The sequence below is a fragment of the Marmota monax genome, unplaced genomic scaffold (assembly GCF_021218885.2).
Source record: "Marmota monax isolate L192 unplaced genomic scaffold, Marmota_monax_Labrador192_F-V1.1 WCK01_AAM20220418_F8-fsc00077, whole genome shotgun sequence".
In the NCBI taxonomy this organism is placed as follows: domain Eukaryota; kingdom Metazoa; phylum Chordata; class Mammalia; order Rodentia; family Sciuridae; genus Marmota; species Marmota monax.
In genome coordinates, this window is record NW_026694610.1 from 1692092 (window position 1) to 1705094 (window position 13003).

The window sequence follows — 13003 nt, forward strand, 5'->3', positions numbered from 1 at the left end:
CACTCTACCAACTGAGCTATATCCCCAGCCCTCCCCCAACATCTTTGTATTGTATTCTATAGAGCCTGAAAAGGTACTTGGGATAATTGTCAGTTGGTTCTAATGTTCAGGATCAGTAAGACAAACAGTAGAATAATTCTTAGTGATCTGAGTCTTAGAATAAGAGAAAGGTTGCCCACTGAGAATACTGTTTAAAGAACATCTGTGGTTTTTCTCCCAGTAGGATATTACTCGAATAGTATTATTTGTATTTTTTTTGTGAACCATAACCTTTGTGTCAGGGTTGAAAATAGTAACTGCCCACTCAACACTGGAATTTCTCCTAGTTTATGTAAGGTAAGACTCCTTTATTCTCTTTATACTTTTAGAAACACCTCATGCACTCTTTTTGTGTGTGTGGTGGGGGGGAGCTTAAAATGCTTCTGTATGCCCAATTGATGAGCATACATTATTATCATAAATAAATGCTTCATTTTATTTTTTTGTAGGTAATCCCACTGTTTCAGGCATGTCAGATATGGATTATCCTCTACAAGGACCTGGTTTGCTATCAGTACCCAATCTTCCAGAGATCAGTTCCATCCGAAGAGTTCCTCTCCCACCTGAACTTGTCGAACAGTTTGGGCGTATCCTATTACTTCTTATTTAACTATTTGAAAAAATGTTAAAATTGGTGTTTTCATTATTATAATTCTTTTTAAAAAAATATTTATTTTTTAGTTTTAGGTGAACACAATATCTTTATTTTACATTTATGTGGTGTTGAGGATCGAACCCAGTGCCTCGTGCATGCTAGGTGAGCACTCTACCACTGAGCCACAACCCCAGCCCTCAATATTATAATTCTTGATTTGGGTTTGAATTAGTATTGCATATAAGTTCATTTAAGAGTTTTATTTAAAATACATTTAAATACATGGGTAGTTTGCTCTTCATATTAAAAATGAACAGAACCCAGGGTCTCACATATGGTAGTCAAGATCTTTTCCCCTCAGGTATGTCACCAGTTCCCATATCATGATTTTTTTTAATTGTAAACTTTACATCAAAAGCTATTGAAACAATGGGGCTGGGATTGTGGCTCAGTGGTAGAGCACTTGCCTAGCATGTGAAGGTGCTGGCTTCCATCCTCAGCACCACATAACAACAACAAAAAAAAGGCATTGTGTCTAATTACAACTAAAAAAAGTATTTAAAAAAAAAGCTATTGAAACAAATTGAAGAGAAATGAAATTGAACTCTTTCTACCTTACATTCATACTATATCAGATATGCAGTGTAACTGCATGATGGGAGTTTTTCCTGCCATCAGCAGAGCTTGGCTAACAATTGACAGCGACATATTCATGTGGAACTATGAGGATGGGTATGTATTTAAAGTTTTGTTTGCTTTGGTGTGACTGGAATTCAGATAACCTTCATTGCTTATTGCAGCTAGTGTTCTACTCATCAGAAACTTCCTAGTTTATCTTTTCTCATGTGGTATCTGGGTCAGTGTTTCTCGACATGCATACCAATCATTATGGATGTTAAAATATGAATTCTATTTTAGGAATTCTGAATTAGGCTCAAGAATTTTCATTTATAACAAGCTCCCAGGTGATGCTGCTAGTCTTAAATACTACTTTTTTTTTTTTTTTTCCAGTGCTGGGGATTGAACTGAGGTCCTTGCATATGCTAGGTAACCTTTAGCGCTGAGCTACATCCCCAACCCTAAGTACCACACTTGGATAGCAGGTTCTAGGTTCCTAGCTCTTAACCTGTAGTAAATATAGTATATTGGTAATTTTTTGAAAATTGATTTGACAGTTTGAAAGACCCCTGTTTTCCTAGTATTTCTATGAAGTGTGGGCATCTGATAACTTATTAAAGTGACTTAAACATTTTGGCCAGTGTGGTGGCATGTTCCTGTAATATCAGCAGCTTGGGAGGCTAAAGCAGGAGGATCACAAGTTCAAAGCCAGATGAAGCAACTTAGTGAGGCCCGAAGCAACTTAGTGAGACACTGTCTCAAAATAAAAAATTTTGAAAAGGGATTGGGGATGTGATTCAGTGGGTAAACATTGCTGGTTTCAATCCCATACCAGGAAAAAGAAAAGTTCTGTTGTCATTTTGTAGTCTTGATTTTATGTGCAAATTAAATATATATAATAAAGTCTCAGTGAAGGGCCAAGACAATCTGAACTTAAATAAAGCATATTGATCTCCCTCTTGGCCTTTTACAGATAAATTTTGTTTTGCTTCCACTTCTTCATCATTATCCTTAACTGAGGTGTGGGATAACCATAGGAAGGCCTCTGTAGTTCAGTCTTGCCCCTGAATAATTAATGTTTCTTCTAAGAACAAAACACATACATTCTGCTGGGTCTGTGGCTCAGCAATAGGACACTTGCCTGGCATGTGTGAGGCACAGGGTTCAATTCTCAGCACCACATATAAATAAATAAAATAAAGGTCTATCAACAACTAAAAAAGTATTAAGAAAAAAAAATGCGTTCAAAGATCCCATGTCATTGAATCACAATTGACACCATTTGTCAACTTGTTGCTTAATTGAAACTAGGTTTTAAACTATAAGTTTCCATAACTATTTTTATATTGAAATGTTATAGCCACAATAGAGTGCTTGTGATTGTTCTTTGTGTATCCTGAATGTTGCTCCTATATGTTGTTACCAGAACATATTCATTATTTTTACTGAAGAATTAGACCTTTTTGTTTAGGTATGTGTGTGAGAAAACCCAGTGCAGAAAAACTGCAGGATAATTCAGCGTGAGAATAATCATTTTATTTAAAAAGATTTTTACTTTAATAAAATATTTGCATTTTGATTAACAGCTAACATTTATTTAACAAATATTTATTGAATTGTTGTGCTAGGAAAAGTGCTGAATAAGGTTAATGTGGTCCCAGTCCACATGGAACAAATAGCCAAACTTTCCTTTGTGTCTTAGTTTGAGTCACTATTACAGAATACCGGGAAACTTACAATTGACAGATTTATTTCTCATATTTTTTTGGAGGTTTAAGGTCAAGGCACCAGTAGATGCAGTGTCTGATAAGGGTTCACTTCCCAGTACATAGGTAGCCATCTTCCTTTGTCTTTACACAGAAAGGGGGGCAAGACATCAGTAGATGAATGGGTCAAAAAAATGTGTTATATATACACTATGGAGTTTTACTCAGCCATAAGGAAGAATGAAATTATGGCCTTTGCTGATAAATGGATGGAAATGGAGAACATCATTCTAAGTGAAATATGCCAATCTCAAAAAAATCAAGGGTTGAATGTTTTCTCTCCTCTGTGGAAAGTAGAGCAAAATAAACAAAAAGGTGGTAGGGGGAATCTGATATCATAAACATACAGGGAATATCAATAGAGTAGTAGAAGAAAATCAAAGAGCGAGGGAGGGAGGACACGTAAGGGGAGGAAATGTGGAATAAATTTAACAAAATTGTATTATATGCATATATGAATATATAACAATGAACTTCACTTTTATGTATATGTAGAAAGTGCCAATAAATAAATAAATGAGCAAAAGAAAGATCAGTAAGTAGAGGAAGGACAATAGCAAGAGGGAGGAAGTGAGAAAAAATTGGGGAGAACAGGGATTGAAGTAAAATTCTATGCATGTATGATTTTGTCAAAACGAGCCCAACTCCTTTGTATAAATATTAAGCTCTAATTAAGAAAGGAAGGAAGGAAGAGGGGAAAGAAAGCTCTTGAGAATCTTGTTTTACATAGCTACTAATCCCATACAAAAGGAATTCACCCTTCACTCGAAATACTACCACATGGGAGTTAAGATTTAGCATGAATTTGGGGAGGTCTATAGCACCAGGAGACGATAGCACTGAGTACTGAGTATAAGTCTTTAGTCCAAAAAATTCAGTTCTGCCCTGGGTGTGATACCACATGCATGTAATCCTGGTGACTCAGGAGGCTGAGGCACAGGATCACAAGTTCAAAACCAAAGATCTGAGGATGTGACTCAGTGATTCACCCTTGGATTCAATCCCTATTAACAACAACAACAAAAGATTTAAGTTTGTAAAAACTTTACACTTTGTTTCAATTGTTCAGGTATCTATTTTAAGTCTTAATTCCATTGACTAATAGAAATAATCATGTTCAATTAATTTTCCTCCAACCCAACTTTAGCATTATTGGGTCTTAGTTTCAAGAGGCTATGCTAGTTATGAAAAGGCCCTATATAATGCCATGGCATGGGAGAATGGGGAATCCTGGTCCACACACATTGCCAATTCTTCTGCTTACATAGTCCTTTCAGTCCAACCAGAACCTTTCTTTAAATTCTTGATCATATTTTTTTTTCTTAGCACTTATTTGATGTTCTCTGAGTTTCTTAGATCTTTTGTTTTAATGTTTTTCATTACTTTTGAAATTTTTTTTAGTTGTTGTCTGTAAATATTTGCTTAGGGCTTCACTAAGTTGCTGAGGCTGGCTTTGATCTTGTGATTCTCCTGCCTCAGCCTCCTGCTGAACTGTGCTTTTTTCTTTTTTTTTATAGTTATAGATGGACAGAATGCCTTTCTTTTATTTATATTTATGTGGTGCTAAGGATTGAACCCAGTGCTTCACACCTCACACTCGATAGGCAAACATTCTGCCACTGAGCTACAGCCCCAGCCCTGAGCTGTGCTTTAAAATTTTTTTTTAATACTAACACTTCATTGGCTTCTTGTAATTTTCATCTCTGCTGAAATTCTGATTTTGTGTGTGTGTGTGTGTTGCTGGTGATTGAATCTAGTGTCTTGTACATGCTAGGCAAGTACTCTACCACTCAGGTACGTCCTTAGCCCTCTGTTGAAGTACTTTACTCATTTATGCATTGTGTACATTAGAAAATTTTCCATTACAGCCTGTATTGTATTGGTTATAGTTACTTTAAATCCCTTGTCTGATACTTTAGATTTATAGCTGTCTGCTTCTGTTGATTACTTTGTTTTTTGACAGTTGGATTTTCTTTCTCCTGCTTTTTGTGCCTCATTTGTTTAATTGAAAGCCAGATATCACACATAGAACAGTAGATACTGGGACTGGGGATATAGCTCAGTTGGAAGAATGCTTACTTCATATGCACAAGGCCCTGGGTTCTAATCCCTAGCACCCCCACCCCCACCCCCACCCCAAAAAAAGAAGAAGAACAGTAGATACTGTGTGAAGTTGTCTTTATAAATGGATGTGCCTCTTCTCTTGCTGAGGTATAGTAAGAAGGCCTTTATTGTGGAAGGATTTTTTTCTTTTTTATACCAGGGATTGAACAACCCAAGGGCTCTTAACCACTGAACCACATCACCATCTTTTTTGAGACAGGGTCTTGCTAAGTTGCAAAGGACTTCACTAAATTGCTACAGCTGGCTTTTAACTTGCACTCCTCCTGCTTTAGCCTCCCAAGCTGCTGGGATTACAAGTGTGCCCAGTTTAAAGTTGGCTTTTTCCAACAAGGAAACAACTGCATTTGGCTTTTGTGTGTGGCTGTAGTTACTCTCAGAGTACTACAGGTACCAGATTCTCTTAGGTTTAGGATGCAGGTTGGGTTACTGGAGATTTTTTATTCCCTCAATATTCCTGTTCTACCCTCATTGTTAGGCTTTCCCTGTGAACCTCTTCTTCTAAGAGAGTCCTCTCTGCACTCTTTCCCCTGCCTTAGCAATAGATTGATGATAATAAATGTTTGAAGCCTTGTTGGAGAGAGATTTGCAATGTGGTATAGTTTTCCCATTTCAGGCTTAGCCTTAGGCAGGTCTGTGTCCCTAAATCTTGGGACCGAACTAGTTTTGCTTGCTGGTTTATTTTTTTTTTATCATATTCTATGTTTAAATTTATTCAACAATAAAAAGCTGTAAAATAAGACTGTGTTTTCTTTGTACATATAACATGTTTTTCTTCGATTATTGACAGAGGAGACCTTGCCTATTTTGATGGACTTAGTGAGACAATCCTTACTGTGGGACTTGTGAAACCAAAAGCTGGTAAGCAATAAAAATATAAGAGATAAACTTATGTTTGTATATACATAAGACTATGAATGTTTTAGGACCAAATAATACATTTAAAATATTTTAATTTACCATTGAAGTTTTATTCTGAATTACATGTAATTAGAAATATGAATAGAAAATGATTAGGAATATTTAACTGTTTATTTACTTTCATGATGTAAGTCTCTCTCTTTCTCTCTTTTTTAATAGTGCTGGGATTGCCCTCTATCATTGAGTTACATCCCTAGCCCCTTATTCTTATCTTCTAAATGTTAAAGTATATATTTTTGAACTTTATTTTGCTTATTTGGTCTTGACAGCCCGTAGAAGTAAGAACAAAGTTCAGAATAAACCTTAGAGAAATTAAAAGCATTGTGTAACTTAATACTATCAGTTTCGTAATAGCAAATCTTCTATCTAGGGTACTGATAAACAATAGTTTGATTTAACTTTAATATATATCCATGAATGCACCCTCCAACAAGAGATAGCATTAGGCAAAATTTACTTCTTGGCAAGGCCTAAATAAAAATTTTTTAAGATTGCAGCCATTTTGAAATTATAACTATTCATGTAAGTAGAAACATGCATTTTTGTACATTGCTTATTTGATTGCATTATTGGAAATGTATTTCCCCATACATAGAGTCTGAATAGTGTTTATCCTGATGTCTTTATCTATGTCCTGTTTCTTCATTTAAAAGTTTATTCATATAAAAGTCAATGACAGGGCTGGGGCTGTAGCTCAGTGGTAGAGTGCTTGCCTAGCAGGGTGAGGCACTGGGTTTGATCCTCAGCACCATATAAAAAAATAAAGTTATAAAAATGTATATATTTTTTAAAAAGTTAATGACCATTTCTGCCCTCTGCTGTAATACACACAAATTATCCATCTAAAACAGATAAGTAGAATGCTATTTTACACAATTGAAATTGTGGCAGTCTTTAATTTGAGACAAATGTGTTATCTTTGATGATTAAACTATTATGAGCTTTGCTACTAAAAATTATCGATAACTTTGACTCTCAAAAAATGTGTTATAAGCAGGGCATTGTGTCTCTCACCTGATATCCCAGCTACTTAGAAGGCTGAAGCAAGAGATCTCAAGTTTGAGACCTCAGCAACTTAGTAAGACCTTGTCAAAAATAAAAAGGATGGAGGATATAGCTTAGTGGTAGTATACCCTTTGGTTCAGTCACTAGTACTGCAAAATAAATGAACAAAGGTAAATAAATCTAAACTATTTTGTATTGTAACACTGCTTTTAAATGACATTAAATATTGAACTCAATGTTTCCTAAGGTAGTTCTTTTCGACTACTATTTACTGATTTAAATGATCAAGCATAGTAATATTTTAACACCAGAATTAACTGGATTTAGATTTTTTTTTTTTTTTTTTTTGTACCAGGGATCAAACCCAGGGGTGTTAACTGCCGAGCCACATCCCCAGCCCTTTCTTTATATTTTATTAGAGACAGGATTTCACTGAGTTGTTTAACATTTTGCTAAGTTGCTGAGGCTGGGTTTGAACTTGTGAGCCTTCTGCCTCAGCCCCCTGAGCTTCTGGGATTACAGGCATTTACCACTATGCCCGGCTAGATTCAGATTTTTTAATTTGCTATTTAACTAGTAACTCATTTTAAAGGTAAAACCATATTCTGTAAATGCTTACATGCAAATAATTTCTTCCCTGTGTCTACCTTACCTTAGGCATCTTTCAGCCTCATATACGACACCTCTTGGTTTTGGCAACCCCCGTGGATATAGTAATTCTTGGACTCAGTTATGCCAATTTGCAGACAGGTATGGTAATCCATATTTTGGTTTTTAAAATAGCAATACATTGGTCAATTAATATAATAATTAAAAATCAATCTGGGTAAAATGTTGAATTCCAATGAGTCAAATTAATGATTATTACTGCCAAATCCTTACAATCTTTGCCAAAATTTAATAATTTGGATTAGCTTTTTGCCTGATATTTTTCTACATTTTATATATATATATATATAAGCTTCTATTTATTTGAATTTATCAAATTATTGGTATCACACTTTATAGTAATTTTAAAATGTATACTATAGAAGCTTTGGGGTATATTAATAAGAATTCAATAATAAAATCAATTTTGAAAATAATGTAAAGGTCATTTTAAAATTAAACCAATAAACTGATTCTTGTACTTTTTCTTAAAAAAAAAAAAAATAGGTTCTGGGATTCTTAATGATAGTATGTCTGGTGGAATGCAGTTGCTTCCAGATCCTTTATATTCTCTTCCCACTGATAATACTTACCTTTTAACAATAACATCAACTGATAATGGCAGAATTTTCTTGGCTGGAAAGGATGGCTGTTTATATGAAGTAGCATACCAAGTAAGTTTGACACTTATAAACATTCTGTTTTTTCCCCTCCCTCTTGATGAAGTAGGGAAAGATAAGCTTTTAATTTTCTAATATTCTGGTGGAAAATATTCAAGCATACAACTAAAGCTATAGTCTTCTATCTCTACTCTGTATTTGTAAAACCCAGCTCTTTTCCCAAAGTCAAAAAAATTTATTAGTTCTATTTCTTATAAGAAAAATTGGACCCAGGGTCTCTAGTGTGTATGTTTTTGTAGAACATGATACATACAATAATATACGTGTATATATAGTATTTATATAAGCATGTGTGCTTATGTGTGTGATTTCTAGTAAATAAGAAGTGTACTTTTTTTGGTGGGGTGGCGGTGGCGGTGGGGGCGGGGGCGGGCAGATGGTGTCCTGGGGATTGAACTCAGGAACACTCAACTCCTGAGCCACATCCCCATCCCTGTTTTGTACTTTATTTAGAGACAGGGTCTCGCTGAGTTGCTTAGCACCTGCCATTGCTGAGACTGGCTTTGAACTCGTGATCCTCCTGTCTCAGCCTCCTGAACCACTGGGATTGCAGGTGTGTGCCACTGCACCTGGCACATAGTGTTTTTATTAAAACTAGTATAATCTAATAAAAACACATGTGTGTTTTTATTAGATTATATTTTCTCATTCGACTTGCCAATAATGTCTTGAAAGTTTATTTGATAGATATTTTTAATTATAGGACTAAAGTCAATAGTTAGTTTTGAATAACAGATCTGACTTCATTTGCAGTCCTTGGTACATGAAGACTTGAGTAATCAGCAGTTGTTATAAGTTACACACCTTTATCAGTCTCCTTTTTTTTTTTCTTTTAAGGCAGAAGCAGGTTGGTTTAGTCAAAGATGTAGGAAGATAAACCACTCAAAGAGCTCACTTTCTTTCCTTGTTCCTTCCTTGCTACAATTTACATTCTCAGAAGATGGTAAGTAGGAAACAAATTTGGCAAATAAAACAAAATTTTAAAAAATATATATATTTTTAATTGTAGATGGACACAATACCTTTATTTTGTTTATTTAGTTTTTTTATGTGTTGCTGGGTATTGAACCCATTGCCTCATACATGCTAGGCAAGTGTTCTACCACTGAGCCACAATTCCAGCCCAAAACAAATTTTTAAAATGTTGTTTACTTAACATTTTCTTCAGAAATTGTCATTCTCTTTTTTTTTCCCCTTAATTTGTTCTAATTAGTTATGCATGACAATATAATGCATTTTGACACATTGTACACAAATGGAGCACAACTTCTTCCTTTCACCAATATGGTAGAGTCACATTGGTAGTATAGTCATACATGCATAGAGGATAATAATGTCTATCTTATTCCACTGTCATTCCACCAAAATATAGAATGCTTCATGAATTTGCGTGTCATCCTTGTACAGGTGCCATGCTAATTTTCTCTGTATCATTTCAATTTTAGTATATGTCCTCCTGAAGCAAGCACTCTCATTCTTTCATATATATATTTTACTTGTAGATGGACATGATACCCTTATTTATTTTTATGTTGTGGATGGACATAATACCCTTATTTATTTTTATGTGAGGATCAAACCCAGTATCTCACGTGTGCTAGGCACGTGTGCTACTACTAAGCCACAATTCCAGCTCCTCATTCTTAATTAACATACTTGGTCACTTTAAATAGCATTTATTATGTTCATAAGATTTTTTAAAAGAAAGGGATTAGAAAATGTAGAAAAAGAATGGGTTTTATTTTCAAATTATTTATTTCTTATACACATAGAATCATGAAAAACATGTCCAAAGTAGCTCTGCATATTTAAACATTTAAAATGTGTGGGTGGGTGTGTGGGTGTATGTGTGAGAGAGATTGGTCAATTGATTCAGACATCTAATACCTGTTTTGCCATCTATAATAAATTTCAAGTATAAAATATATATATAATATATAATATATATATAAGTTTTTAATAAACTGAGGGGTTTAAACAGAGGAAATGATTTTAAGTGCTTTGGTGAAATAAGATAAATATACCTTAAATGTCTGAATTTTTAGTCATGATTTGCTTAATGTTAGGGATGTGTTCTGAGAGATGCCTTGTTAGGTAATTTTGTCATTGTGCTAACATCATAGACTGTACTTATAGAAACTAAGATGCCTGCAACATCCATGAGGTGATAATAATTTTATGGGATCACTTTATACATATATGATCCATTGTTGACTAAAATGTCCTAATAATGTGTCCCCTTTACATAATGAATTATTAAATTGGAAGTTTTCTGAAAAAAATAGTATAAATTAGTCTCTGTGTTTCTAGCATATAATAAACATTAAATATTGTTGAATGAAGAAATATTGTAGAAATTGTATTTTGTTTTCTTTAAAATTCATTTAGAGACAGGCATGGTGACACAGCCCAGTTGCTCAGGAGGCTCAGGCAGGACAGTTGTAAGTTCGAGCCAGCCTCATCAACTTAGTGAGACCTTACCATAAAATATAAAGGACGGGGAATATTAGCTAAATGGTAAAGTGCCCCTGGTTCCATCCCCGATAGCCAAAAAAAGAAAAAAAAAATTAGAGTAAGTTTTCTGTGGTGTTCTTACCTTGTCATTGTATTTGACATCTGTTGTCTGATCTAAATGCTTCCTGATTTGGTCCTTATGTATTTACATACCCTGGGATTTAACTCCCAACCAAGAGAAATGAAAGCCCCTGAATGGACAGTTCTATCTAATTCAGCAATTTAAATTTGTTGTACATGGCTGCTGTGTCAGTTGGTTAATTGTTGGGGTTTTTTTCTTCTTTTCTTTTCTGCCTTTAGACCCTATTGTTCAAATTGCAATTGATAATTCTAGAAATATCTTATATACACGATCAGAGAAAGGAGTAATACAGGTAAGTATTCATGTTATGCTACTGTTTAAAGAGTAGAAAAGATTTAGTTACTTTAACTTTTTCTTTTAACTCTGTGTGTGTGTGTATGTGTGTTTTATTAGAGCATTATAGGTATACGTTTGTATATGCATGGAATTTTATTTTGGTTCGTGTTCCCCCACTTCCTTCTCTCCTGCCTTCCCCCATTCTCTTCCTTTAGTCTACTGATCTTACTCTCATCTATTTAGTATTTATGATTGGTCTTTCTACTTATACATAAAGGTGAAATTCCCTGTGGTATATTCATATATGCATATAGCTTGATTTTTTAAAAATTCATTCGGCGTTACTTCCCCTTTCCTTTCTCGTCTTTTTCCCTCTCAATCTCCTTCTTCTACTCTACTGTTCTTCACTATATCTTCTTGATATCCAGTCCTCTCCTCCTTTCCTTTATTTTACTCTGACTTCCACAATAAGAGAAAACATTTGACCCTTGATTTTCTGATATTGGCATATTTCACTTAGCGTGATGTTCTCTGTTTCCATCTGTTAACCAGCAAATGCCAGTTTCATTATTCTTTATGACTGAGTAAAAACTCTATCGTGTATATATACCACAATTTCTTAATCTATTTATCCATTGATAGGCATCTGGGTTAATTCCATAAATTAGCTATTATGAATTGTGCTGCTATAAACATTGGGTGACTGTATTACTATAGTATGGTGATTTTAATTCTTTTGGATAAATAGTAAGGAGTGGGATAGCTGGGTCATATGGAGGTTCCATTCCTAGATTTTTGAGAAATCTCCATGCTGCTTTCCAGAGTGGTGCAGTCCCACCACCAATGTTCAAGTGTACCTTTTTCCCCAATACTCTCCAGCATTTATTACTGTTTGTATTCTTGATAATTACCATTCTAATTGGAGTGAGATGCAGTCTTAGTATGGTTTTGGTTTGCATTTCCCTGATTAAAAAATTTAAAAAACAAAACAAAACATTAAAACTGCTTCTTAGGGCCTCTTTTTATGAGTTTTTAAGTCTATGAACATTACCATACCTGTATTAAGTAACAAAATTGGAGGATCCCTAAAAGGGAAAAGTTTATCTAACAAAATATATACAGTATATAATTATGTTTAAGTGAGAGTAATTTTTTTATTCATAGGTTTATGACTTGGGCCAAGATGGACAGGGAATGAGTAGAGTGGCCTCAGTTTCCCAGAATGCTATTGTCTCTGCTGCTGGAAACATTGCAAGGTAATATGTCATTTGTTGGCAGACATAATAACACATTTATGTGCAGTAGTATACTAATATTATTCTTTCAAAACATATCTAAAACATAAATGTTAAAGGAAGTTGGATATGGTGATGTGTGCCGATAATCCCAGCAACTCAGGAGTCCTTATGCAGGAGGATCATGAGTTTGAGGCCAACCTTGTCAACTTTGAGACCACCCCTAATTTTCTTTGGAAATTTTTCCAAATCCACAGAAAATTTTAAATAAAAATATGGCAAAAACTGATAAACTCACTCTCTAAATTCCTCAGTTGTTAACATTTTGCCTCATTTGCTCACTCTTTATTAATGAATCATTAGCAAGTAGATTCCAGGCATAATGCCTTTCACCCTTAGGTTCTTTAGCTTCCTTCTTCTCTGTAAGCCTCATATGTAACCATCAGTACAATTACTATATCTAAGATAATTAATAGTAATTTTGTAATATCTTGTGTTTTAAC

At 34.5% G+C, this 13003-nt stretch overlaps 1 protein-coding gene and 1 non-coding gene across 2 annotated transcripts in view; one reads left to right on the top strand and one right to left on the bottom strand.

The window, feature by feature from the left end:
- Nup155 (nucleoporin 155) overlaps nucleotides 1-13003 on the top strand; it is a 61271-nt gene that overhangs the window by 2292 nt on the left and 45976 nt on the right. Inside the window, exons 2-9 of the mRNA XM_046422330.2 lie at nucleotides 489-626; nucleotides 1270-1366; nucleotides 5930-6000; nucleotides 7723-7815; nucleotides 8221-8387; nucleotides 9231-9336; nucleotides 11208-11281; nucleotides 12430-12521. Of these exons, the coding sequence (XP_046278286.1) occupies nucleotides 489-626; nucleotides 1270-1366; nucleotides 5930-6000; nucleotides 7723-7815; nucleotides 8221-8387; nucleotides 9231-9336; nucleotides 11208-11281; nucleotides 12430-12521 (838 nt within the window). The remainder of the gene's footprint in view (nucleotides 1-488; nucleotides 627-1269; nucleotides 1367-5929; nucleotides 6001-7722; nucleotides 7816-8220; nucleotides 8388-9230; nucleotides 9337-11207; nucleotides 11282-12429; nucleotides 12522-13003) is intronic.
- Nucleotides 9756-9862, bottom strand: LOC124077829 (U6 spliceosomal RNA). Its single transcript, XR_006846738.1, has one exon. It is a non-coding gene; the product is annotated as a U6 spliceosomal RNA (small nuclear RNA).